Below are 27,890 nucleotides of genomic sequence, written 5' to 3'. Positions count from 1 at the left end.
CTTTTCATCATGCCAGAGCACAACTACTTCTGCCCACAGAGCTGATGCCAATTGTTGTTTGTTTATTGCTGAATGTGTGTATATTCATTGTAACAGGTTAATTATATTATTAATTATTACATAAACTGGTGAAATATGGCTACAGAAAGAAAGCTATTTCTATTTTATTAAAACTGGATCAGAAATCCTTTGCAAGGACTTGATCAAGGCAAGTTGAGTAAAAATGCAATTGAAATATTTGTGGGAAAGACAACAATAAAGATAAAATAAAATAAAAAAACCAAATCCAAAACCATGGGACTACTTCACAAGAGTCTTTAAGTTCTCCTTTTCAGAAACGAATCAATGCTAGTCTATACCATACCTACCCAAGCATGAGAAAAGGACACCCCTTACTCTGGGTAGACAGAGTTCTGGACCTCAGGTGCCCGGCTTCGTGAACTGAGAGCAGCCTAGCCAGATGTTTGGGTTGTTTTTCTTTTTTAAAGTTTATTTATTTTTGAGAGAGAGAGAGAGAGAGAGAGAGAGAGAGAGAGCGCGCGCGCAAGTGAGAGCTGGGGAGGGGCAGAGAGAACAGGAGACACAGAATCTAAAGCAGGCTCCAGGCTCTGAGCTTAACCAACTGAGCCATCTAGGCACCGCTGTTTGGGTTTTTCAATCTTATGCCAGCTCAAGCAATGTTGCAATAAATAACAGTGCTCATGTATACATTTTGCATCTCTAGGATATATCCATGGAAGAGAAATTGCTGGACCAATGGGTGTGTCTAACTGTAATTCTGAAAACCGTTAATGTCCCCACCCTCCAAGACAGTACCAAGATATACCTCTACAAAGAACATATGAAAGTATTTGTGGGGCACCTGGGTAGCTCAACTGGTTAAGCGTCCAACTTTGGCTCAGGTCATGATCGCACAGTTTATGAGTTCAAGTCTCATATTGGGCTCTCTCCTGTCAGTGTGGAGCCTGCTTCTGATCCTCTGTCCATCCCCTTCCCCGCCCCTCCCCAGCTCGTGCTCTGTCTCTCTCTCTCAAAAACAAATAAACATTAAAAGAGGGGCTCCTGGGTGGCTCAGTCATTTGAGTGTGGGACTCTTGACCTCAGCTCACGTCATGATCTCACTGTTGGTGAATTCAATCCCTGGATCAGGAGCTGCGCTGAAAACACAGAGCCTGCTTGGGATTCTCTCTCCCTCTCTCTGCCCCTCCCCTGCTCATGCTGTCTCTGTCTCTCTCAAAATAAACTTAAAAAAAAAAGTACTTGTTTCTGCATACCATTAGGAAAACACCAATCTGGGATTTTACAGTAGCTTGTTTTTTCACTGTATGTATAAGTTTCATTTCCCTTGTGAAAAAAAAAAGTTGAACATCAGCCTTAAGAAATATTATATTTCTTTTCTCATTTTTTTCTGTTTTTCTTAGTGATTTACAGGAATCATTTATATATTGGGGATATTATATTTATCTATTGTACATATGTGAATTTTTTCATTCTTTGTATTTTTCTTTTCACAGTAATTAGTGTTTCATGCCAAGGAAAAATATTTCTTATTTTTAATATACTCAATGGTTCTTTTCCTTTCTTTCTCACTTTTGAATTTAGTGTGTTACTTCAAAAAGTATTCTCCACAATGAGACATATATAAATGCATTTTCTAACCATGACTTTTTCTGCTATTTTTAAGTTTTCATTTTTCAATTTTCAATTTGTTACCCATTGGTCATCATTTTGAAATTGCTACATAAAATCATACTCAGTTGTCCCACAACCATTCATTAGAAAGTTCACCTTCCTCCCAGTGAACTCCTGTGTGTTTGGGTCAGTTTCTGGACTTTCTGTTCTGTTCCATCTCTCTTTTTATTAGTGAAGTGTTAGAACATATGTAAGCTAGTGAGGCTTTATAATAAATGTTAACATTTGGCAGGCTATCTCCCTCTCATTACCCTTCTTTTGCAGATTTTTCTTGGTAATTTTTGCTTGTTTGGTTTTCCATATGGAACATTGTCTAGTTTTCCTCCCCTTAAAAACCCAATCTTACTGGTAATTTTATTTCAATCATGTTACATTTCATCTGGATCAGGCTAACATTTTAACATGTTTGAGTCTTCCTAATTGAAGACCATGGAGTTCCTTCCCAATTAAATCTTTATTTGCATTTCTTAGAATCATTTTTAAGTTTTCTCTTTATAGATCTAGCTTATTCCTGGGCATTTTATTTTTGGGGGGCTGCTTCTTTTTTTTAAAGTTTATTTATTTTTGAGAGAGAGGGAAAGTGTGAGTGGGGGGGCAAAAAGAGAAGGAAAGAGAGAGAATCTCAAGTAGGCTCCACACTGTCAGCACAGAGCCCAATGTGGGGTTCAAACCTACGAACCCTGAGATCATGACCTGATTGGGGGCTGCTTCTAATACCGACTGTTGCTTGTATATATAAAGATTGTTGACATATATTTAGCTTACTGAAGCTTCTTACCTGTTATAATTTTTCAGCTCTTTAGTTTCTAGGGATTGAATCGTATCTTCAAATATTTATAATTTTATCTCTTATTTTCCAAATATTACACCTCTAATTTCTTTTCTGATTGCATCAGTTAAGTTCCTCCCAAACAGTATTAAATAGTAGCACTGATGTGCCAGAAGCCAAGCTCTCCAACCAGCCTGATGGCAGGGCCCGGGTGGTGGACGGATCGGCACTGCATGGCGGCCCACCGAAAGTGAAGCTTCTTGGACTCCTGCTTTTATGTAATTTGGCCTTAGCGCTGGTCAGGGCAGCCCCTCTCCCAGTGAAAGCACCTGGGGATTTGTCGGTTGGGGAATTGCCCACGACAGGCCCCCCGGGAAAAGAACCACTGGGGAAAGAAAGAAGATTCGCAAGGAAATCATGCAGCCAGCCCTTGCCACCCCCTATAAAGACTCCTCTCCCTAAAGGAAGGACAGCCCCATATATTTCCCAGCCAAGGAGGGGGACGAATGGGTTCGAAATCCCCACTCTGGCAACAAAGGAATGTATCTATGGATACAAGTTACTCCAACCCCTAGGCCCATTTGGCCCCCAGGAGGCATTCCAGATGATAACTGGACCTGGTGGGTTAAGGTACAGAATGGTTCATTAGTTCCTAGGTATACATTGTCTCTCTGGGAGCACATAAGGCGTGGGTTCCCAGGGCCCTCTTGGCTCCCTCCCTGCACCCCAGACTAAAGTGAATACTTTTGTTCCTTGTACTGCAAATGGTTCAAAGGAACAATTAAAAAGTCACATCCCTGTAAACGTTCCCCTTGAGGTGTTGAGAGCTAGATGACCTTGAAAGGGCAGGAGGGAACGTTACAAGAAAATAACTATGTTGTTCCTTAATGGGTGATTACACAAAGGAACATCTTTAGAATCAGGTAATGCCAGAAAACATAGATGACACACGTTATAAGGAAATTGCTAACAAATATAATGCCACGCTTGCCACAATAAAGCGGCCAGTCTAACACACGGCTGTGGTCTGGGTCCATTTGTTACTTTCGCGATGCCGTTCATCCTTTGGGAACCCCTGGACCTGCTGGAGCTGGAATCCGGCACTGATGGACATGCTTGACTTCTTCCTAACTTTGGTGACAGTCCTTTTACTTCTTAGGAAATACTATGCCAGCTTTGAGATGAGAGCCATATTTTAATGTTAAGAAATATATTTTAATATATTAATCTATAATATGTAATTTAATAGTTTTCTACTCATTTTTCTTTTTTTTAATTTTTTTAAACGTTTTATTTATTTTTGAGAGAGAGGGAGAGACAGAGCATGAACAGGGGAGGGTCAGAGAGAGGGAGACACAGAATCTGAAACAGGCTCCAGGCTCTGAGCTGTCAGCACAGAGCCGGACGCAGGGCTCGAACTCACGGACCTCGAGATCATGACCTGAGCCGAAGTCGGCCGCTTAACCGACTGAGCCACCCAGGCGCCCCTTTATTTCTTATAAAAATATCAAATTGTCTTAAGCCCATTTTACCATCCATATAAACTATCATGATTTTCCATCATAAAGCTATTAATAGGATTATTAGTAATTTTCTTGGATTTGAATTATCCTTGCATTCCTGGAATAAACTCCAGTTGGTGTGCTATATTATTTTTTGATGTGCTGTTGACCTCTATTTGCCAACATTTTATCATAGGATTTCTACATTAACGTGAGATTGATTTCTTTTGGTTTTATGCAGTCTTTTTTTTTCTGTAACAATCTATAATGGTGTAATTTATTCATCAAATTCTAAAAATAATCCACACAAAATAATTTTCTTTACAAAACAACTTGAAAAATAGTTAATCAAGGGGGCGCCTATGTGGCTCAGTCAGTTAAGCATCCAATTTTTTTTTTTTAAATTTAAATCCAAGTTAGGCAACAAATAGTGTAATAATGACTTCAGCTATAGAATTTAGTAATTCATCACTTACATATAACACCCAGTGTGTGCAGTCTTTTTAAAAAAAATTTGGAGGTACCTTTCTCTTTCCATGTGCTACAGTAGTTTTGATGAGATTAAATTGATCTGTTCTTTACTGTAGTAGCACTTGTCTGAATTTGGCTTACTTAGTATTTACTGAAAGGGAAGGTAAGAAGGTACCTTTCTGACAACTTGGTTTTAGTATTCTTTTTGTTCTATAGCAAAATTTGGAACATTATATTTTCCTAGAAAACTTTCCATTTCATCCAGGCTTTCATATTTATTTGCATGTAGTTGAGCTAAGTAGCCTGCCATGATACCCCCCACCCCCCGAGTCTGTGGCTACTGTTATTTATCACTTGTTTCACATAGTTGTACTTTCTTTTTTCTTAATTAGGTAAGGTAACACCAGGTCCATCTATTTTATTACTTTTTCTTTTTAAATGTTTGTTTATTTATTTATTTATTTTGAGAGACAGAGACAGAGAGAGAGAGAGAGAGAGAGAGAGAGAGTAGGGGAGGGGCACAGAGAGAGGAAGACACAGAATCCAAAGCAGGCTCCAGGCTCTAAGCCGGACAGAGCCCCACGAGGGGCTCAAACTCGTGAACCACGAGATCATTACCTGAGCTAAAGTGGGACACTTACATGACTGAGCCACTCAGGCACCCCATGCTTTTTCTTTTTTAAAAACAACTCTTGTTCACTTAATTGTACATTTTTAATTCATTAATTTCTATTTTAATCTTTAGATTCTAGTTATTAGTACTGGAGCTGTTTATTGTCATTTCTTGTTTATTAATGTAAATATGTACAGTTATAATTTTTTTGAGCACTGTTTTAGCCATCCCGTGGGTTCTGATCATTCCAGAATGTTATTCTTTTAGGGATATTCTGTAATTTGTTCACATTTATCTACTTGACCCAAGAATTTTTTTCTTTTAAATACTGAGGTCATAGTGACCTCTGTTTTCAGGTTTTGTAATTGATTAGTTTTATTGCATTACTCCCAGAGAAAGTTATCTGTAACTATTTCTACCTCTCAGAATTAATTAAGGTTTCCTTTGTGGTACATCTCAGGTCAGATCACCTGGACGCAGAATCTGAGATGAAAATTTGCATGTGGGAGGTTTTTTGTAGAAACAACAGCTGTAAGAAGCTTCAGGAAGCAGGACTGGGAAAAAGTGAAGTGCACTGCAGTTCCTGCAGAGGCTTCATGCCAGCTTATTGGGAGCTCTGGAGCTACAGAGTTGTCTCATCTTTGTTTTTTCCCCTTTATACACAACACGAACTTCTTCCTTGGCTCTTCTTTCTTTTTTTTCCCATCCAGAAGCTTTACTAAAACACGCCTAGGGTATGACACATTTAAGATCAATTTTCCCTGGTTCATTTTATGTTCTTATAAGTCTTTATTTCTGGAAATTGTTGCTGAATTACAACTTCAATATTTGTTCTGTTCCATGATGTTTTCCTCCTTGAAGACCCCAATTATACATATGTTGAATCTCTGTCACATGCTTCATAAATCCTTTTCCCCCAATACATTTTATTTTTAAACTTAGACATAATAAGTGAAATAGTAAATGCATTTTAAGTGTTTCGTTTAATGAGCTTTGAGAATTGTATGCATGTATGTAGCCACTACCCTGCTCAAGATATAAAACATCTTCATACTCCAAAAATTTCTCTGATGTCCCTTCCTAGGCAATTCCTCCCACAGCCACACACCAATTATTAACATACACACACATTCTTATGAAACCAACAATATATATTTTTTCTGAGATAACTTATTTTCTTTTACTTCTTTGCTTTTCTGCCAACTAGCAAGTTGGCAGTTCATCTGCCTAAGTTCATCTGCTCCTATGTCTCATCATATTTTCCTTAAATTCTTACATTTAATTCTACCTTAAACTTATCCCTTTTAGAAGAAATGATTAACATTTTAAACTCATACCAATATTAAAACAATTTTTTTAATGTTTTTATTTATTTTTCAGAGACAGAGAGAGACACAGCATGAGTGGGGAAGGGGCAGAGAGAGAGACACAGAATCCAAAGCAGGTTCCAGGCTCTGAGATGTCAGCACACAGCCCAATGCAGGGCTCAGTCTCATGAACCACGAGATCATGTCCTGAGCCGAAGTCAGACACAACAGAATGAGCCACCCAGGAGCCCCATACTAATATATTTTCATCTACTCGATAGCAACTTATCTGTGGTGAAACTTTTTTTTCCTGCCACTTACTTTTTGTTTCTTTTTTCCATTCTTATTCTAGTATATTTGTATGGATACTATGTTGGTTCATTTCTCAGAACTCAGGTTTTAAAGAGATTTTTTCCTAGATCACCTATTTGCAGAAAGTTACATAGCAGAGGGGCCTGTGCTATCTTCCAGACTAGTGACACTTTGCATATGACTTTAATTTTTTTAATGAATTCCATTAACCAGGTTATTTTTGTTATGGTTTGGTTGTTTTTGTCTTTTTCTTTTAATACTGTAAGGAAACTCTTCTTTTGCCTGCTGTGAGAAAAGCTGCCTCCTTCAGATATTCATTATCTATGTTATTCTTCATTAGGCCCTGCCTCCTCAATTCTTTGGAAGCAAACCAGTTCTAGGATGGCTATCACAAGCCACTGCAGACCTGTTCCACTGTTGCAAATAGGGGATATCAGATTTGCACCTCATGTGCACTTCATCTTCTAAGAGGTCTTGATCTTTCAGAGATCTGTAGCACCTAAGTCTTCTTTCCATGGTGTCTTATATCTGTGTCCTTTTGCATGCTTGCACTAATAACCTGTTTTTCACTGTTCTTCCATGTATTTTGAAATACAGAGTTTTAGCTATAACCTAGGTTGGCTGTGAAAAGGAGTTGAATTTTTCTTCATCATTCTTGTCTTCTGCATGATTCCAAAGGTGCAAAGGAGGGGTAGTGATGATTTTGCCTCTCTATAATCAAGTCATAATTTTCCAAAGTGCATTTCCCTCTAACATTTTATTATGAAAAGCTTCAAACATCCAGAAAAGTTGAAATAAATGTATGGTGTACAAATATGTACCCACTAGGGATGCCTGGGAGGCTCAGTCAGTTAAGTGTCCGACTTCAGCTCAGGTCATGATCTCACAGTTTGTGAGTTCAAGTCTCACATCGGGTTCTGCACTGGCAGCCCAGAACCTGGAGCCTGCTTCAAATTCTGTGTCTCCATCTCTCTCTCTGCCCCTCCCTCACTTGTGCGCTCTCTCTCTCAAAAATAAATAAAACATTAAAAACACAGAAACAAATATGTACCCACTACCTACATGCTACAATTAATTATTTTGCATTTTCACATATCCATCAATCCATCTTACTTTGTTGATGCATTTCAACTTTGTTGCATCAACTTTGTTGATGCTCAGTTGTTTAAGTGTCTGTCTCTTGATTTCGGCTCAGGTCAAGATCTCACAGTTTGTGGGTTCAAGCCACACATTGGGCTCTGTGTTGACAGCACAGAGCTTGCTTGGGATTCTCTCTCTCTCCCTCTTCCTGCCCCTCCTTCTCCAAAATGAATAATAAACTTTAAAAAAAGTTCATTTCATTTTATTGCTGAGTAATATTCCATTATATAATAATACATTTTCTTGTAGATGGACACCTGGACTATTTCCAATTCTTGACTATTATGAATAAAACTGCTATAAATATTGCTGAACACATTTGTGTGTATGTTTTCACACATATGTTTTCATTTCTTTTGGGTAAATACTTAGAAGAAGAATTGCTAAGTCATATCATAGGTGAATGTTTCATTTATTAGAACTAGAGCTTTCCTCCAAATCTTCAACCACCAACAATGGATGAAAATTCTCCATTCTCTACATTCATTCCAACATTTGGTAGATTACATGTCTTCCCTTGAATTTATTTAAATATTTTTTAAATGCTACTATAAATTGAAAGTTTTCTATTTCATTTTCCAATTATTTACTGCTAACATATAAAAATAGATCTGATTTTTGTACTTTGGCCTTACATCTCATGAAATGGTTAATCTCTCTTGCTAATACTAGTAGCTGTTTTATAAATCTTTAGGAGTACCTATGTAAAGAATCATGTCTCATCAGAGAAATGCAAATCAAAACCACAAACTTAAGTTGTTATCAACTTAAAAGAGACTATTATGGATATAATAGATATAAGCTGTTATATGCAAGCCTTATGGTAAGCATAAGAAAATAAAGCTATAGAAAATCCAAAACAATAAAGGGAAAAGAATATAAGGATAACTTATATATGAAGAAAGTCATCAAACCACAAAGGAATAGTGCAAGGGAAGAAGAGAAGAACAGAGAGGAACTGTAAATACAGCTAGGAAGCAATTAACAAAATAGTAATAAGCACATACTTATCAATAATTACTTTAAATGTAAATGGACTAAATTCTCCAATCAAAAGACACAGATTGATGGAATAGATAAAAAACCAACACTATCTATCTGTTGCCTACAAGAGACACACTTTAGATGTAAGGACATACATAGACTGTGAAGGGATGGAAAAAGATATTCCATGCGAACAAAAACCAAAAGAGAGCTGAAGTACCTATATTTATATCGGATAAAATGGACTTTATAACAAGGACTGCAAATAAAAGATGAAGAAGGGAGTTACATAATGATAAGGGCGTTAATCTAACAAGAGGATATAACATTTGTAAATATTTATGTATCCAACCTAGAAACACTTAAATATACAAAGCAAATATTAATAGACCTACAGGAGGAAATAAACAGCAATACAATAAAAGTAGGGGATTTTAATACCCACTTATATCAATGGATATATCATCCAGACAGAAAATCAATAAGGAAACATGAGTCTTAAATGACATTAGGCCAGATGTATGTAACAGATATTTGCAAAACATTCCATCCACAAGCAACAGAATACACATTTTTCTTAAGTGCATATGGGACATTTTCCAAAATATATCATGTTAGGCCACAAAAGAAAACTTAATTTAAGAGAATTAAAATCATATAAAACATCTTTTCTGACCACAATGATATGAAACTAGAATTTAATTCCATTAATAAAACTGGAAAATTAAAAAAATATGTGAATATTAAACAACATGCTACTGAATAACCAATGGGCAAGAGAAGAAATCAAGAGAAATAAAAAATACCTTGAGACAAATGAAAATGGAAATGTAACATCAAAATTTATGGGATGCAGCAAAAATAGTTCTAAAAGGAAAGTTCACAGTAATAAATGCCTATCTTAAGAAACAAGTGTCAAATAAAGAACCTAACTTTACACCTCAAGGAATTAGAAAAAGAAAAACAAAAGAAGCCCAAAGAAAGTAGAAAGAAGGAAATAGCAAAGATTAGAGCAGACATACATGAAATAGAAACTAAAAAGACAGTAGAAAAGATCAGTGAAACTAAGAGCTGGTTCTTTGAAAAAATAAACAAAATCGACAAACCTTCAGCTAGACTCACCAGGAAAAAAGAAAGGATGAAAATAAATTAGAAACAAAATAAATGTTACAACTGGTACAAAGGAATATGTTCCTAGTAACAGACAACTTACCAGAACTGAAGCATGGTGAAATAGAAAATCTGAACAGATTGATTACTAGCAAGGAAGTTGAATCAGTGATCAAAATCCTCCCAACAAACAAACAAAAGTCTAGGACTAGACAGCTTCACTGGTGAAGTCTACCAAACACTCAAATAAGAATTAATATTAATATTTCTCAAACTCTTTCAAAAAGTAGAAGAGGGACAAAGTATTCTAAACACATTTTATGAGGCCAGTATTACCCTGATACCAAAACTAGAAAAGGATCACACACATACACTACAGGCAAATATCCCTGAGGAGCATAAAAACAAATATTGTGTCTTCAACAAACTATCAGCAAACTGAATTCAGCAATACATGAAAAGGATTACATACCATGATAAGGTGGGATTTATTCCAGAGATACAAGGATGGTTCAACATTCCCAAATTGGTCAAGGTGATATACCGCATTAAAAAGAATAAAAATCATATGATCATCTAAACAGATGCTTAGGAAGCATTTGATAAAACTCAACATCTGTTTATGATAAAAACTCTCAACAAAGTAGATATAGAGGGAATGTACTTCAACATAATAAAGGCCACATATGACAAGCCCACAAGTAACATCATAGTCAAAGGTGAAAAGCTGAAAGCTTTTCCTCTAAGATCAGCAACAAGACAAAGATGTCCACTCTTGCTATTTTCATTCAACATAGCATTGGAAGTCCTGTTAGAGAAATTAGGAAATAAATAAATAAGTAAACAAATGGCATTTGGATTGGAGAAGTAAAACTGTCACTATTTGTAAAGCACATGATATTATATAAAGAAAAATCTTAAACATTCCATCAAAAAACTGTTAGAACTAATTAACAAATTCAGAGTAAAGCTGCAGGATACAAAATCAATACACAAAAACCGGTCACTGTTTTTTACACTAATAATGAACATCAGAAAGAAATTAAGAAAAAAAAATCCCATTTACAATTGCATCAAAAAGAACAAAATACCTAGGAATAAATTTAACCAAAGTGAAAGAAAGACTTATATATTGAAAACTATAAGACATTAATGAAAGAAACTGAGTGTAGCTCTTTCTGCCCATGGGTCCTGTCCCCATGCTTTAATAAAAACACCTTTTTTACATGAAAGAAAGAAAGAAAGAAAGAAAGAAAGAAAGAAAGAAAGAAAGAAAAGAAGACAGACATTGAAGAAGATACAAATAAATGGAAAGATATTTCACAGTCATGGTTGGAAGAATTAATACTGTTAAAATGTCCACACTCTCCAATACATAGATTCAAAGCAATCCCAAACATCCAAAAGTATTTTTCACAGAAATAGAAAAATCCAAAAATTTGTATTGTACCATAAAAGAGCCAAATAGTCAAAGCAATTTTGAGAAAAAAGAACAAAGGTGTAGGTATCATGTTCCCTGATTTCAAACTATATTACAAAGCTACAGTAATCAAACTACCTTGAATTTTTTTTAAAAAAAGCTATAGTAATCAAAGCCATATGGTACTGGCATAAAAACAGACACATAGTTCAATGGAACAGAACACATATCACAGAAATAAACCTATATGGTCATATATGATCACGATACATATATGGTCAATTAATTTATGATAAAAGAGATAAGAATGTATGATAGGGAAAGGATGGTATCTTCAATAAATGGCATTGGGAAAATTGGACAGACATATGCAGAAGAATGAAATCTGACCACTATCTTATACCATACACAAAAATCGACTCAAAATGGATTAAGGACTTGAACAGAAGACCTGAAACCATAAAACTAGAGAAAACATAGGCAGCAAGCTCCTGGATATAGGTTTTGGTGATTTTTTTTTTAGTCTTACACTAAAAGCAAAAGCAACAAAAGCAAAAAATAAACAACTGGGACCACATCAAATGAACAAGCTTCTGCACAGCAAAGGAAACCACCAACAAAATGAAAAGGCAACCTCCTGATTGGGAGAACATATTTGGAAATCATATATCTGATAAGGGGCTAATATTCAAAATATACAAAGAACTCATACAACTTAATAGCAAAAAACAATCTGAGCCAAAATTTGGCAGAGGATCTGAATAAGCGTTTTTCCAAAGAACATATACAAATGGCCAATAGCTACATGAAAATAGGCTCAACATCATCAATGATCAAGGAAATGCAAGTCAAAACCACAATGAGCTATCACCTCACACCAATTAGAATGTCTACTACCAAAAGACAAGAAATAACAAGTGTTGACAAGGATGCAAAGAAAAAGGTACTTCTGTGCACTGCTGGTGTGAATTTAAATTGGTACAACCACAGTATGGAGGTTCCTCTAAAGATTGAAAATAGAACTACCACATGATCCAACAATTCCACTTCTGGGTGTGTATCCAAAGGAAACAAAAACACTACTTTGAAAAAACATATGTGCTCTTATGTTCAACACAGCATAATAGCTAAGATATGGAGAAAACCTACATGTCCATTGAGATACACACACACACAAACACACACACACACACACACACACACACACACAAGAATACTATTCAGCTATTTAAAAGAGTGAAATCTTGCCATTTGTGACAACATGGATGAACCTTGAGACCATTATGCTAAATGAAATAAGTCAGACATAAAAAGACAAATACTGTACGAACCTTCTTATATGTGGAATCTAAAACAAACAAACCAAACCAAAACCATAAACCAAGCTCATGGATATAGAGAACAGATTGGTGGTTTCAAGAAGTGGGGGGGCAGGTATGGAGAAATGGATGAACTGTTTTTTTCTTTTTTTAGTTTAAATAAATTGAATAAAAAATTTTAAAAAGCACACAGAATGAGATAATAGGTGGCTACTATCAAAAATACAAGTGTTGGGGCGCCTGGGTGGCGCAGTCGGTTAAGCGTCCGACTTCAGCCAGGTCACGATCTCGCGGTCCGTGAGTTCGAGCCCCGCGTCAGGCTCTGGGCTGATGGCTCAGAGCCTGGAGCCTATTTCTGATTCTGTGTCTCCCTCTCTCTCTGCCCCTCCCCCGTTCATGCTCTGTCTCTCTCTGTCCCAAAAAATAAATAAACGTTGAAAAAAAAATTTAAAAAAAAATACAAGTGTTGGCAAGAATGTGGAGAAATTGGAACCCTTGTGCACTACTGGTGGGACTGTAAACGGTGGAACTCTATTCTGTCAAACGCTCTATGCCTCTATTTCTACACTAATCATGATGTTTTATTTACCACAGCTTTATAACATGTTTTGGTGTTTGGTAGGGAAAATATTCCTCTCTTTGTCCATTCTTTTTCATTAGCCATCTTCATTCCTACTTGTCAGTTATTTTTTTTTAGGTTTATTTATTTACTTTGAGAGAGAGAGAAAGCGAGATCGGAGGAGGGGCAGAGAGAGAGAGAGAGGGAGAGAGAATCCCAGGCAGGCTCCACACTGTCAGTGCAGAACCAAATGCAGGGCTCATACTCATGAACCGTGAGATCATGACCCAAGCCTAAATCAAGAGTCAGACGCTTACCCAATTGAGCCACCCAGGTGCCCCTTTAGTTATTTTTGTAGAATCGATTTGTCAGTATCTAGAACTGCACTGACATTTAGATTAACTTTGGAATAAATTCTCACATTTACAGTATTGATTCTTACTATTCTTAAAACAGTATTTATTCCATTTATTTAATAGTTGATTTATGTCCTCCAGTGTTTTTTACAGGTTTCTTCCATTTGTTAAAACATTTATTCCTGGGTATTTAATAGTTATTTTTATTATTGTAAATAAAAATTTTAAAATAGCATTTTAAAATATATTATTACTTGTAAAGGCTACTTTATTTTGTTGGTTGACCTTTGTTTAGAACTTATTGCTGAATTATCTAGTTAGTTCTAATAGCTCATGAGTTGATTCTCTTGGATTTTCTATGTCCAAAAACATGTCACTGACAATCACATTTTGGCTGTATACATCCCGTAATTATATATTTTTCTTGTGTATTTTCATTTACAAGAATCTATAGAACCAGTGTTAATAGTAGCAATGAAAGAGACATCTGTGCCTCATTCCTAAGTGGATACTGCTTTTGGTCTCTATATTCTAAGATGGCTCATCACCATATCTAAATTCTTGCAAGTAATAACAAGGAAAAAAGGAGAGGTATACACCTTCCTTTTAAAGCCCCAAAACACAGTGGGACAAAAAAATCTGAGACTAACCAAATGTAGAAGAAAAGAAGGACAGCTTCATTTTGCTTGTGTCAGCCTATCACCCAGGCCGGTGCTGCTCAGCATAGACAGGGAACTACCAATATGAAAAGAGTTCCTTCCCCTCCCTGGGAAAGGGAGAGTGGGGTGAGCAATCAGCTTCCCCAGCCTTTTGATGCACTGCAAGAAGGAGCCACTTCAGTTTCACCTGACCCAGAGACTGGCACAAGTGAGGTGTACAGAAATGGCCTGGAACAAGGAAAAAGGGCTTGGGCTACCAGTATCAGACACGTGGCAGGCACAACCTCGTTTCACAGTGGCCTGTTCTGCAGAGGACCCCAACAGCTTTTGCTGCTGAAAAAAACCAACGACCAGGATAGCCCTCATGCACTCCCTGAAGATTTCACCATAGCATTTCCTCCACACAGGTTTTCACAGCACATTAAAGGATCATACACCATGGGGCCAACATTTGCAAACCAATAAATGTGACATACTACAATGAGTGAAGGATAAAAATCACATGATCATCTCAATAGAGGCAGAAAAAGCATTTGACAAAATTCAACAATCCTCTCATGATAATAACTCTCAACAAAGTGGTTATAGAAGGGACATTCCTCAACATAATAAAGGCTATATATGACAAGACCACAGCTTACATCATCCCTGACAATGAAAAGTTGAAAGCTTTCCCTCTAAGATTAGGAACAAGACAAGGGTGCCACTGTCACCACTCTTATTCAACATGGTACTGGAAGTCTTAGCTAGAGCAATTAAGCAGCAAAAAGAAATCAAAGGCATCCAAATCAGAAAGGAAGAAGTAAAATTATCTCAGTTTTTCCATGACATGATATTATATAGAGAAAATCCTAGAGACTCCACTAAAAACTCATTAAAAAGAATCAAGTTCAGTAAGTTGCAGGATGCAAAATCAACATACAAAAATTAATTGTGTGTTTATATACTAACAACAAAACACTGGAAAAAATAAAGGAAACAATCCCATTTCCAATAGCACTCAAAACAATAGGAAGTGAAAAATCTATATACACTGAAAACTGTAAGACACTGATGAAAGAAACTGAAGAAAATGCCAGTAAATGGAAAGATATCCCATGTTCATGGATGGGAAGAATTAATATTGTTAAAATGTCCATACTATCCAAAGCCACCTATAGATTCAGTGCAATCCCTATCAAAATTACAACATCATTTTTCACAAAAATAGAAAAACTATCCTAAAATTTATATGGAAACACAAAAGACCTGAACAGTCAAAGCAATCTTGAGAAAGAACAAAGCTGGAGGCATCACACTTCCCAATTGGAAACTTTATACAACTCATTCAACTCAATAGCAAAAATCCAAATAATCCAATTTAAAATGGACAAAGGACCAGAATAAACATTTTGACAAAGAACACATACAAAAATAGCCAACAAGTACATTAAAAGGTACTCAATCTCAGTAACCATTGGGAAAATGCAAGTCAATACCACAATGAAATATCACTTCACACCTGTTAGAATGGCAATTACCAAACAGGTAAGAGATAACAAATGTTGGCAAGGATGTGTCGAAAACGGAACCCTGTGCAGTATTGGTGGGAATGTGAATTGATACAGCCATTATGGAGAAGAGTATAGAAGTTCCTCAACAATTAGAAGTAGAATTACCATATGACCCAGCAATCCCACTTCTGGGAATATATCCGAAGAAAATGAATACAGGATCTGAAAGAAATATCTGTACCCTCATTTTCATTGCAACATTATTCACAATAGCCAAGACATAAAAACAATCTCAGTGTCCATCTATGGATGGATGAATGGATGAAAGAAAATGCAGTGTATATACATGCAATGGAATATTATTGATCCATAAAAAAGGAGGAAATTCTGCTATTTGTGGCAACATGGATGGACCTTGAGAGCATTATACTAAGGGAAATAAGTCAGACAGAGAAATACAAACACCATATTATTTCTCTTACATGTAGAATCTAAAGCTGAATTCATAGAAGCAGAGAGTTGAACAGTGGTTGCCAGGGACTGAGGGGTGGGGGAAATGAGACATTGATCAAAGGGTACAAACCTCCAGTGATAAGAAAAATAAGTTCCAGGGTGTAATGTACAGCATGGTGACCACAGTTAACAAAAGTGTATTGTATACTTGCAAGCTGCCTGGAGAATACATTTTAAATGTCTTTACCATAACAAGAACAACAACAATAAAATGGTAATTATGTGAGGTGTGAAGGATGTGTTAACCTTACTGTGGTAACATTTCATGCTATGTACATATACCACATCATTACACTGTACACCTTAAATTATACAATGTTATATGTCTATTAAATATCAATAAATCTCAGAAAAAAGAATAGAAAAAACATCATAATTAAGAGAATAGACGTGCCAAAGTATTAACAATTGTACATATAAAAATAAAATTATAGTCCTCCACAAATGTTCTCACTAAAGAAGCAAGAAATTTATATGCCCAAAACATCTTACTAAATCTTTTCAAAGCAAGCACATATTGGTAATTAAATGATTTAAGCCTCTAGCTAAATGTTGTTCTTTGGCTGATATTTATTTCAGAGCTAACAAAAACCATTGAGAAGATGGAATTTGGCATATGACTCTCACATATAAGCACATTAACAAACTTATATCAGGGCTCAATCAAATTGAGCAAATACTTCTAGGAATTTCCCTTATGGGTTTTATTCAGTTACTAGGAGGATTCAAAGCCTCGGTTATGCCACATATATCCAGGCCACACGCTCAGAGCACTTGATTTTACCCCAGGGCAAAATTCCGTATTCAAGACTAGATCTAGAACAGATGGCCACTCCACCTCTTCTATAATCTGGTGTGTCCTATGAAAAATGAAAAGACTAAAGGGAACATAGATTCCACAACAGGGCCAGAACAAACATTGTTGTTATTAATACTACTAATAATATTCATTAGGTACTTTGGTGTACATGATATACCCAGATAAGCTCTGTACAGAATGAGTCCTAGTCATTACAATGTTCCATGTAGGAACCATGTACATTCTTTATGCTCTTTAAGGAATGTGCTTCTTGCCTTCACAGAGTTTTCAATCTAAGCAGTGATTATGTGTCTAATACCTTTTTTGAGCCAGATATAAAATCAATTCCTCAGAATTTAATGAACCCTATTGCATGCCAGTACTTTGGGGATAATGAATGACAATATGTTCAGTGGGAAGGAGAACCGTGCAAAGGCAGGAATGAACACACTACGGGGAAAGCTGGAAAGAAGAGGAGAAGGAGATGAGATTCAGAGCACGAGAGGGTCAAATTACAGGTTTTAAATTCTTAGAAAGCTTAGATCTAATACAGTCAGTAAAGATTTAGGAAGTCATTGATGGTATGTAGCCTCAGATAGTGGCTCCTGAGTATTTCCAGCTGGTCCTAGGGCCATATGCACAAGGAAGTGAAGGATGATAGTCATCTCATTTCTCAGAGCCAAATGTCCAGTCTTTTCCAATGTTTCTGGTTTGGCATTAGTTTGCTGGTTGCCTTTTATTAGAAAAGTGGATTAAACAGCGTAAGTAGTGCCAGTATTAACTACATATTGGCCCTAAAACACAGTTAAGAAAAACAAATTTCAAATTACCATTAGGGTTCTATGAAACACCAAACTATATGTACTGTTACATAGATTCAATTGATAAAAACAATTTAAGGCAGCGTTTTAAAAACTGTATTATGCATAATAATCACCTAACAGTAAATTCAGGTTATTGGCCCCACTCCTACCAAGATTTTGATTTGATAAATTTGGAGTCCCAAATTATGTATTTTATTTAAAAGGAATAGAATCACCTGATTCCAATGCAGCTAATCTAATACCAAACTGAAATAAAGTGGAAAACTTCTGAAAGAGTACTAAAAATGGCTTATCAATACCTTTTATATTTTCCTACTATGTAATGTTACTCAAATTACAAAGACATGAAACCATAGAAATCCTGAATTTATCTATTAAGACATTTATACTTTACATAATTGGTGAAAAATATGAAGGATTAATAGGTCACTCTTCAACAGTTAAAAATTAGATACTTTATCATTAAATATCATTCAAATCATTAGACAAAAATAAAAACTTTGTTTTTTAAAAGACAACTTCTGCTAAGTTACTTTCTGTGAAGAAGTATATCTATTACAATATCACAAAGGTTATTATAGACTTCAGTGTGTAATAGCCATATATGTAGTCATAACATTCATTTTTCTATTTTTAAAACTTCTGGTTATCAACTCTTTTTAAAAAGGACACATTCAAAGAATATTTCAGGAAAAGTAATAATTTGTATTCAAATAAATCTTACTATTACATATTTCATATTTTACATCTTGGCTATAAATGCAACAAACAAAACCCTAATGTGAATATAAAACAAGAAAACAAAGGCTTATGAAACTAAAAGTCGTAATAAAAATGGTTTTACATCATGAGTAATGACAATATTCAATGAGAGTGCTATTCATAAGTTAAACAGTGAGACTACTCAACAAGTATTTGGAAGAAATGACACTTTAAATCTGGAAAAGGTAAATTATGTTTATTAAAATTAATACTCTGCAATCATTTGGGGTCCTCTGAGGCAAGGCTTATTGTTTGACTTTATATCCGTTGAAACCTTTGTTAAAAGAGATAAAACACATAAAGTGTTTTATTCCATTCATTTTGTAGATATTTTTAAAATGAGAAAATTCCCAAGGTATCTATGATTTCCAAAGAAACAAAGTAAGGGATTTGTTCTAAATGGGGTACTAACAGTGGTATAAAATTTTGTAAGCAGGAGGGGCCAAGTTGGTGGAGCAGCCTGAAAGTTCTCAGCTTCTCTCATCCCTGAAATGCAGCTAGATCAGCACCAAACCATTTTGCACACCTACAAAATTGACCTGAGGATTAGCACAACAATCTGCATAACTTGAACCACAGAACTGGCAGGTATGCAGTGTGGAGAGGTGAACTGGGGGAGACAGAAGCTGCAGAGGGCAGGGAGCTGTTTTTGTGGAGAGAGGACACAGAAAGAAGGGAGAGTCCAGGAAAAGCACTCCCCCTGAAAGAAGCTGAGAGAAAGAGAAAGAGTGACTGAACAATAAAGGGAGAGAGGAGAAAGCAGAGGGTTTCAGTACCATTAGGACTCTATCAACAGGGGGAAGCAGTGTTGAAAATTCCACAGGTCAATACCTGGCCATGCTCTGGTGGGAAGGGTGAATCTCCAGGAGCAGGAAGTGAGGTCTGAGGGGTCCGTGGGCCACATGGGGAGAGGTGGTTCCCTTGCCAGGAGCACATTTGGTAGAGGCTGTGGGGCCTCCCCACAGGCAAAGGTCCCAGTGATCCTGGAGAACAGCCACATTTGCTGGGATTAGAAAAAAGATGCCACGGGGCAGTGAAATCTGGTGCCAGCTGCGTGTTGTGTTTTGCCATAATTTCTAAACCTCTGCTACCTTGCAATCCCACAAACTTTTCCTGGGGCAAGCAGGCACCCAGCCACAATCACTGAGCCTCTGCAGCAGCATGACCCTATGATGTTCCCAGGGGGAAGCTGGCACCTGGCCATTGCTCCACAAGACCCTCCCCCAGAGGGGCGTAGTGGGTCCATGAGGCTGGGCTCTCAGAGGTGAGGGGTTTGGAAACACAGCCCCATATGAGATATAATTCAGGAAGGAGGTGCTGCCTAGTGTGCCGATGCTTGGACGCAGTCAGTGTAGAAGCAGAGAGTGGATGGGAGCCGGAGACAAAGTTAGGGGTTCTTGATTGCTGGTTAGTGAGAGTGCAGAGTTCTGATACCAGACACTGGAAAGCTGGGTGACTCCATTTTTACCACTGTGCACATGTGCATACCCCTGCACTCATGCCACAATGACCACCCCAGTAAGCTACACAGTGCCACCTACTGGAGAACAGACCTGTAACACCAAGCCCTCCCCAACTGCGCCAACCAAGCTCAGCCTTTAGAGGACCACCATAAGTCTCCCCTCCTGCTTAGTGTATGGACTATAAAGTGCTGTATAGTTATACTTCTAGGGGAAATTGGATGTAATTTCATTCGGATTTCATTCTGCTCACTGGTCCTGTTTGGGTTTTTTTGGTTTTGGTTTTTGTCTTTCCTTTCCTTTCTCTTTTCTTATTTTTGGATACAGAAAGAGAAAAAAAAATTATTTTGTTTTTTTAAATTAAAACATTTTTTACAGTTTTTTAATACTTTTCTTAATTCTGTTACTTTCTTCATTTCATTTTATTCTATTCTACTGTATACATCTTTAAAAAAATTTTTTTACGTTTATTGTTTTTTGATAGACCAAGAAAGACAGAGCACAAGTGGGGGAGGGGTAGAGAGAGAGGGTGACACAGAATCCAAAGCAGGCTCCAGGCTCTGAGCTGTCAGCACAGAGCCTGACGCGCACAGAGCCTAGCGCAGGGCTCAAACTCACAAACTGCAAGATCATGACCTGAGCCAAAGTCAGACGCTTAACCAACTGAGCCACCCAGGCACCCCTGTATACATCTTTTTAAAAGTTTAAACATTTTCTTACTTTTTTTTCCCTTTGCCTTTCCTTCCCTTTTTTCTCTATTCTATCAAGCTTTTTCCAACAACCAAACCAAAACACACCTAGAACTAGCTTCCTTTATAAGAATTTTTCTGTTGTTTTTAATTCTTTAGTTTTAATTTTCTATTTTATTATTTCTTTTCCTTCCTCCAAAGTGACCAAACAAAGAAATTTACCCCAAAAGAAAGGGCAGGAAGAAATGACAGCCAGGGACTTAATCAACACAGATATAAGCAAAGTATCTGAAGTACAATTTAGAATCACGATAATAAGAATACTAGCTGGGGTTGAAAAAAAGCATAGAATCCCTTTCTGCAGAGATAAAAGAAGTAAATCTAGTCAGGATGAAATTAAAAATGCTATAACTGAGATGGAATCTCAAATGGATTGATGGTGGCAAGGATGGATGAAGCAGAACAGTGAATCAGCGATATAGAAGACAAAATTATGGAGAATAGTGAAGCAAAAAAAAAAGAGGGAAAGTAAGGCAAAAGAGCACAATATAATAATTAGAGAACTCAGTGACTCATTAGAGAGGAATAACATCCAAATCATAGGAGTCCTAGAAAATGAAGAGAGAGAAAGAGGGGTAGAAGTTTTATGTTAGCAAGTCATAGTGGAAAACTTTCCTAACCTGGGGAAAGACACAGACATCAAAATCCAAGAAGCAGAGAACTCCCATTAGATTAAAAAAAACCCAACCAGTAACAAGGCATATCATAGTCAAATTCACAAATACACAGACAAGGAAAGAATTATGAAAACAGCAAGGGAAAAAAGTCCTTAATCTATAAGGGAAGACAGATCAGGTTCATAGCCAACCAATCCACAGAAACTTGGCAAGCCAGAAAGGAGTGGTAGGATATTTTCAACATGCTGAATTGGAAAAATATGCAGCCAAGAATTCTTTATCCAGCAAGGCTGTCACTGAAAGTAGAAGGAGAGATTAAAAGTTTCCTAGATAAACAAAAACTAAGGGAGTTGGTAACCATTAAACCAGCCCTACAAGAAATTTTAAGGGGAACTCTCTGAGGGGAGAAAAGAGGAAACAAAACAAAACAAAACAAGACCAAAAGCAACAAAGACTAGAAAGGACCAGAGAACATCACCAGAAACTCCAACTCTACAGGCAACACAATGGCAATAAATTCATATCTTTCAGTACTCACTGTAAATGTCAATGGACTAAATGCACCAATGAAAAGACATAGGATAATAGAATGGATAAGAAAAAGAAAACAAGATCGATCTATATGCTGTTTACAAGAGACCCATTTTAGACCTAAAGACACCTTCAGATTGAAAGTAAGGGGGTGGAGAACCATCTATCATACTAATAGTCACCAAAAGAAAGCCAGAGTACCCATACTTCAATCAGACAATCTAGATTTTAAATTAAAGACTGTAACAAGAGATGAAGAATGGCATTACATCACAATTAAGGGGTCTATCCACCAAGAGGATCTAACAATTGTAAACATTTATGCCCCCAATGTGAAACACCCAAATATATAAATCAATTAATCACAAACATAAAGAAACTCATTGATAATCATACCATAATAGTAGGGGACTTCAACACCCCACTTACAGTAATGGACAGATCATCTAAGCAGAAAAGTCAACAAGGACACAATGGCTTTGAATGACACACTGGACCAGATGGACTTAACAGATATATTCAGAACATTTCATCCTAAAGCAGCAAAATACACATTCTTCTCCAGTGCACATGTAACATTCTCCAGAATAGATCACATAATGGGACACAAATCAGCCCTCAACAAGTACAAAAAGATCAAGATCATACCGCGCATATTTTCAGACCATAACGCTATGACACTTGAAATCAACCACAAGAAAAAAGGTAGAAAGATAAATACTTGGAGACTAAAGGATATTCCACTAAAGAATGAATTGGATAACCAATAAATTAAAGAGGAAATTAAAAAGTACATGGAAGTAAATGAAAATGATAACATGATAGCCCAAAACTTCTGAGATGCAGCAAAGGCAGTCATAAGAGGGAAGTAAATAGCAACCCAGGCCTTCCTAAAGAAGGAAGAAAGGTCTCAGATACACAACCTAACCGTACACCTTAAAGAGCTGGAAACAGAACAGCAAATAAAACCCCAAACCAACAGAAGACAGGAAATAATAAGATTAGAGCAGAAATCAATGCTATCAAAATAAAAACAAAACAGTAGAACGGATCAATGACACCAGGAGCTAGTTCTTTGAAAGATTAACAAAACTGATAAACCCCTAGCATGTGTGACCAAAAAGAAAAAAGAAAGGACCTATATAAATAAAATCAAGAATGAAAGAGGAAAGATCACAACCAACACTGCAGAAATAAAAACAATAATAAGAAAATATTATGAGCAGTTATATGTCATAAATTGGGCAATCTGGAAGAAATGGACAAATTATTAGAAACATATAAACTACATAAACTGAAACAGGAGGATATAGAAAATTTGAACAGACCCATAACCAGTAAAGAATTTGAATTAGTAATCAAAATCTCTCAAAAAATAAGAGTCCAGGGCCGACGGCTTTCCAGGGGAATTCTACCAAACATTTAAAGAAGAGTTAGCACCTATTCTTTTGAAGCTGTTCCAAAAATAGAAATGGAAGGAAAACTTCCAAACTCATTCTATGCGGCCAGAACTACCTTGATTCCAAAAGCAGACAAAGACCCCACTAAAAAAAGGAGAACTACAGACCAATTTCCCTGATGAACATGGATGCAAAAATTCTCAGCAAGTCACTAGCCAACCAAATCCGACATAACATTAAAAGAATTATTCACCATGATCAAGTGGGATTTATACCTGGGATGCAGGGCTACTTCAATATCCATAAATCAATCAATGTGATAAGTCACATTAAGAAAGAATATGAACCACATAATCCTCTCAATAGACACAGATAAAGTATTTGACAAAATACAGCATCCTTTCTTGATAAAAGTCCTCAAGAATCTAGGGATAAAGGATCATACCTCAAGATCATAAAAGCCATAAACAAAAGACCCACCGCTAATATCATTCTCAATGGGAAAAAATTGACAGCTTTCCCCCTAAGGCCAGGAACACGGCAGGGATGTCCATTCTCACCACTGTTATTCAACCTAGTATTGGAAGTCCTAGCCTCAGCAATCAGACAACACAAAGAAGTAAAAGGCATCCAAACTGGCAAGGAGGAAGTCAAACTTTCACTGTTCGCAGATGACATGATACTCCATATGGAAAAGCCAAAAGATTCCACCAAAAAACTTCTAGAACTGATTCATGAATTTAGCAATGGCACAGGATATAAAATCAATGCACAGAAATTGGTCACATTCCTATACACCAATAATGAAGCAGCAGAAAGAAATCAAGGACTTGATCCCATCACAACTGGACTAAAAACCATAAAACACCTAGGAATAAACCTAACCAAAAAGGTGAAAAATCCATACACTGAAAACTATAGAAATGTCATAAAAGAAACTGTAGAAGACACGCACAAAAAAAGGGAAAAATATTCCAAGCTCATGGATTGGAAAAACAAATTGTTACAAAGTCGATACTGTCCAAAGCAATCTACATAGTCAAAGAAATCCCTATCAAAATAACACCAGCATTCTTCACAGAGCTAGAACAAATAAACCTAAAATCTGTATGGAACCAGAAAAAATCCCGAAGAGCCAAAGCAATCCTGAAAAAGAAAACCAAAGCTGGAGGCATCACAATTCCAGACTTCAAGCTGTATTACAAAGCTGTAATCATCAAGACACTATGGTACTGGTACAAAAACAGATGCACAAATCAATGGAACAGAATAGAGAATGCTGAAATGGACCCACAGACATATGACCAATTAATCTTTGACAAAGCAGGAAAGAATATTCAATGGAATAAAGACAGTCTCTTCAGCAAATGGTGTTGGGAAAACTGGACAGCAACATGTGGAAGAATGAAGCTGGACCACTTTCTTACATCATACACAAAAATAAACTCAAAATGGATGAAAGGCCTAAATGTAAGACAGGAAGACATCAAAATCCTAGAGGAGAAAGCAGGCAAAAACCTCTTTGACCTCAGCCACAGTAACTTCTTACTCAACACGTCTCCAGGGGCAAGGTAAACAAAAGCAAAAATGAACTATTGGGACCCCATCAAAAAAAAATGCTTCTGTACAGCAAAGAAAACAATCAGTAAAACTAAGAGGTAACCGATGGATTGGGAGAAGATATTTGCAAATGACATATCAGATAAAGGGTTAGTATACAAAACCTACAAAGAACTTATCAAACTCAACACCCAAAAACAAATAATCCAGTGAGGAAATGGACAAAAGACATGAATAGACACTTTTCCAAAGAAGACATCCATCCAGATCACTAACAGACACAATGAAAAAATGCTCAACATCACTCATCATCAGGGAAATACAAATCAAAACCACAACGAGAAACCTGTCAAATTGGCTAAAATTAACAACTCAGACAATGACAGAGGTAAGAGGAACACTTTTGCACTGCTGGTAGGGATGCAAACTGTGCAGCCACTCTGGAAAACGGTATGGAAGTTCCTCAAAAATTAAAAATAGAACTACCTTATGACACAGCAACTGCACTACTAGGTATTTATCCAAAGGATACAGGTGTGTTGTTTCGAAGGGGCACATGCACCCCAATGTTTATAGGAGTACTATCGACAATAGCCAAAGTATGGAAAGAGCCCAAATGTCCATCAACGATTGAATGGGTAAAGAAGATGTGGTATACTATACAATGGAGTATTACTTGGCAATCAAAAAGAACAAAATCTTGACATTTGCACCAACACGGATGGAAGTAGAGTATATTATGCTAAGCGAAATTCATCATCAGAGAAAGATATGTATCATATGACTTCACTCATATGTGGAATTTAAGATACAAAACAGATGAACATAATGGAAGGGAAGCAAAAACTATAAAAATATGGAGGGGGACAAAACACAAGAGACTCTTAAATATAGAGAAAAAATTGAGGGTTGCTGGAAGGGTTGTGGGTAGAGGGATAGGCTAAATGGGCAAGGGGTATTAAGGAGGACACTTGTTGGATGAGCACTGGGTGTTATATGTAGGGGATGAATCACTGAATTCTACTCCTGAAATCATTATTGCACTATATGCTAATGAACTTGGATGTAAATTAAAAGTAAATAAAAAAATAAAAAATAAATTAAAAAAAATTTTAAGAGCCAATTTTTAGAGGAATAAAGAATAGAAATAGTAGTGGGGTTATTAGGGGAAGGAGACAGGAAGTAGCATTGTTCTTTTATTGTATAGTTTAAATTTTCCTTTTATAAAGATACCATAAATTGAAAATATATCATATACTTAAGTAAATTTCTAGGGCTATGCTATGTCAGTTCTTTTAAATTTTTTAAAAACATTTTTATGTTTATTTATTTTCGAGAGAAAGAGAGAGGAGAGCCACAGCACAAGCAGGGGACAGGCAGAGACTGAGACACACAAAATCTGAAGCAGGCTCTAGGCTCTAAGCTCTCAGCACAAAGCCTGATGCGGAGCTCAAACACATAAACTGTGCCTGAGCTGAAGTCAGACGCTTATCCCTATACTTATTTCATCCATCCCCCCACCCACCTCTCGCCTAGTAATCAGCAGTTTGTTCTCCAAGTTAGGAATCTTGTTTTTTTGTCTCTTTTTTCTTGGTTCATTTGTTTTGTTTTTCAAATTACACATGAGTGAAATAACATGGTATTTATCTTTCTCTGACTTTGCTCACCTAGCAGTATACTCTAGATCTAGGTCCATCCATGTTGTTGCAAATGCAAGATCTTATTCTTTTATATGGCTGAGTAATACTTCATTGTACATCTATATACCACATTTTCTTTATCCATTCATCCATTGATGGGACACTTGGGTTGCTTCTATAATTTGATTATTATAAATAATGCTGCAATAAGCATAGGGGTCCATATATCTTTTCAAACTAGTTTTTCATATTCTTTGAGTGAATACCCAGTAGTGGAATTCCTGGGTTATATGATAATTCTATTTTTAATTTTTTGAGGAACCTCCATACTGCCTTCCACAGTGGCTGCACCAGTTTGCATTCCCACTAATGGTGCGTGAGGGTTCCTTTTGTCCACACCCTCACCAAAACTTGTTGTTTCTTATTATTGATTTTAGCCATTCTGACAGGTGAGAGGTGATATCACACTGTGCTTTTGATTTGCATTTCCCTGATGATGAGTGATATTGAGCATGTTTTAATGTGGTGGCCATCTGGATATCTTCTTTGGAGAAATGTCTGTTCATGTCTTCTGCCCATTTTTTAATTGGGTTACTTGTTTTCTTGTGTGTTGAGTTGTATAAGTTCTTTATATATTTTGGATACTAACTCTTTATCAGATATGTCATTTGCAAGTATCTTCTCCCATTCAGTAGGTTATCCTTTAGTTTTGTTGATGGTTTCCTTGACGGTGCAAAAGCTTTTTATTTTGATGTAGTTTCGACAGTTTATTTTTACTTTTATTTCCCTTGCGTCATGAGACATACCTAGAAAAATGTTTCTATGGCCAATGTCAGAGAAATTATTGCCTGTGCTCTCTTCTAGGATTTTTATGGTTTCATATCTTACATTTAGCTCTTCAATCCATTTTGAATTTATTTTTGTGTATGATGTAGAAAAGTGGACCAGTTTTATTCCTTTGCATGTAGCTATCCTGTTGTTCCAGCACCATTTATTGAAGAGGCTGTCTTTCCCACTGCCTAGTCTTGCCTCCTTTGTTGAAGATTAATTGGCCATATGATCATGGGTTTATTTCTGGGCTCTCTATTATATTGATATATGTCTCTATTTATGTGCCAGTACCATACTGATTACTACAGCTTTGCAGTATATGACATGCCAGTTTTTAATCATGCATGCCTTCTAAAGGACACAATGGCATGAGAACTTAATCTCATCAAAAATTGTTAAAAAAGAAAAAAGAAAAAAAGAACAGCGTGGTTACAGGAGAAAAGAGAGAAAGAGTTGCTTTCCCACTGTAATCAAACTATTTTGGTGATTATTTTTAAA

At 36.5% G+C, this 27,890-nt stretch overlaps 1 protein-coding gene across 4 annotated transcripts in view; it reads right to left on the bottom strand.

Moving 5' to 3' along the window:
* The window catches only part of CNTLN (centlein), a 311,923-nt gene that overhangs the window by 16,387 nt on the left and 267,646 nt on the right, over positions 1 to 27,890 (bottom strand). The window contains exon 24 of one of the 4 annotated variants that reach the window (XM_045043687.1): positions 19,436 to 19,587. The exons of the other annotated variants lie outside the window; for them this stretch is intronic. Within the exon in view, the coding sequence (XP_044899622.1) occupies positions 19,436 to 19,587 (152 nt within the window). The remainder of the gene's footprint in view (positions 1 to 19,435; positions 19,588 to 27,890) is intronic. 4 annotated transcript variants of the gene reach the window in all.

The sequence above is a fragment of the Felis catus genome, chromosome D4, assembly GCF_018350175.1.
Source record: "Felis catus isolate Fca126 chromosome D4, F.catus_Fca126_mat1.0, whole genome shotgun sequence".
Taxonomy (NCBI): domain Eukaryota; kingdom Metazoa; phylum Chordata; class Mammalia; order Carnivora; family Felidae; genus Felis; species Felis catus.
Note: the sequence above shows the minus strand (reverse complement) of the source record. Positions and strands in the feature narration are given on the sequence as shown.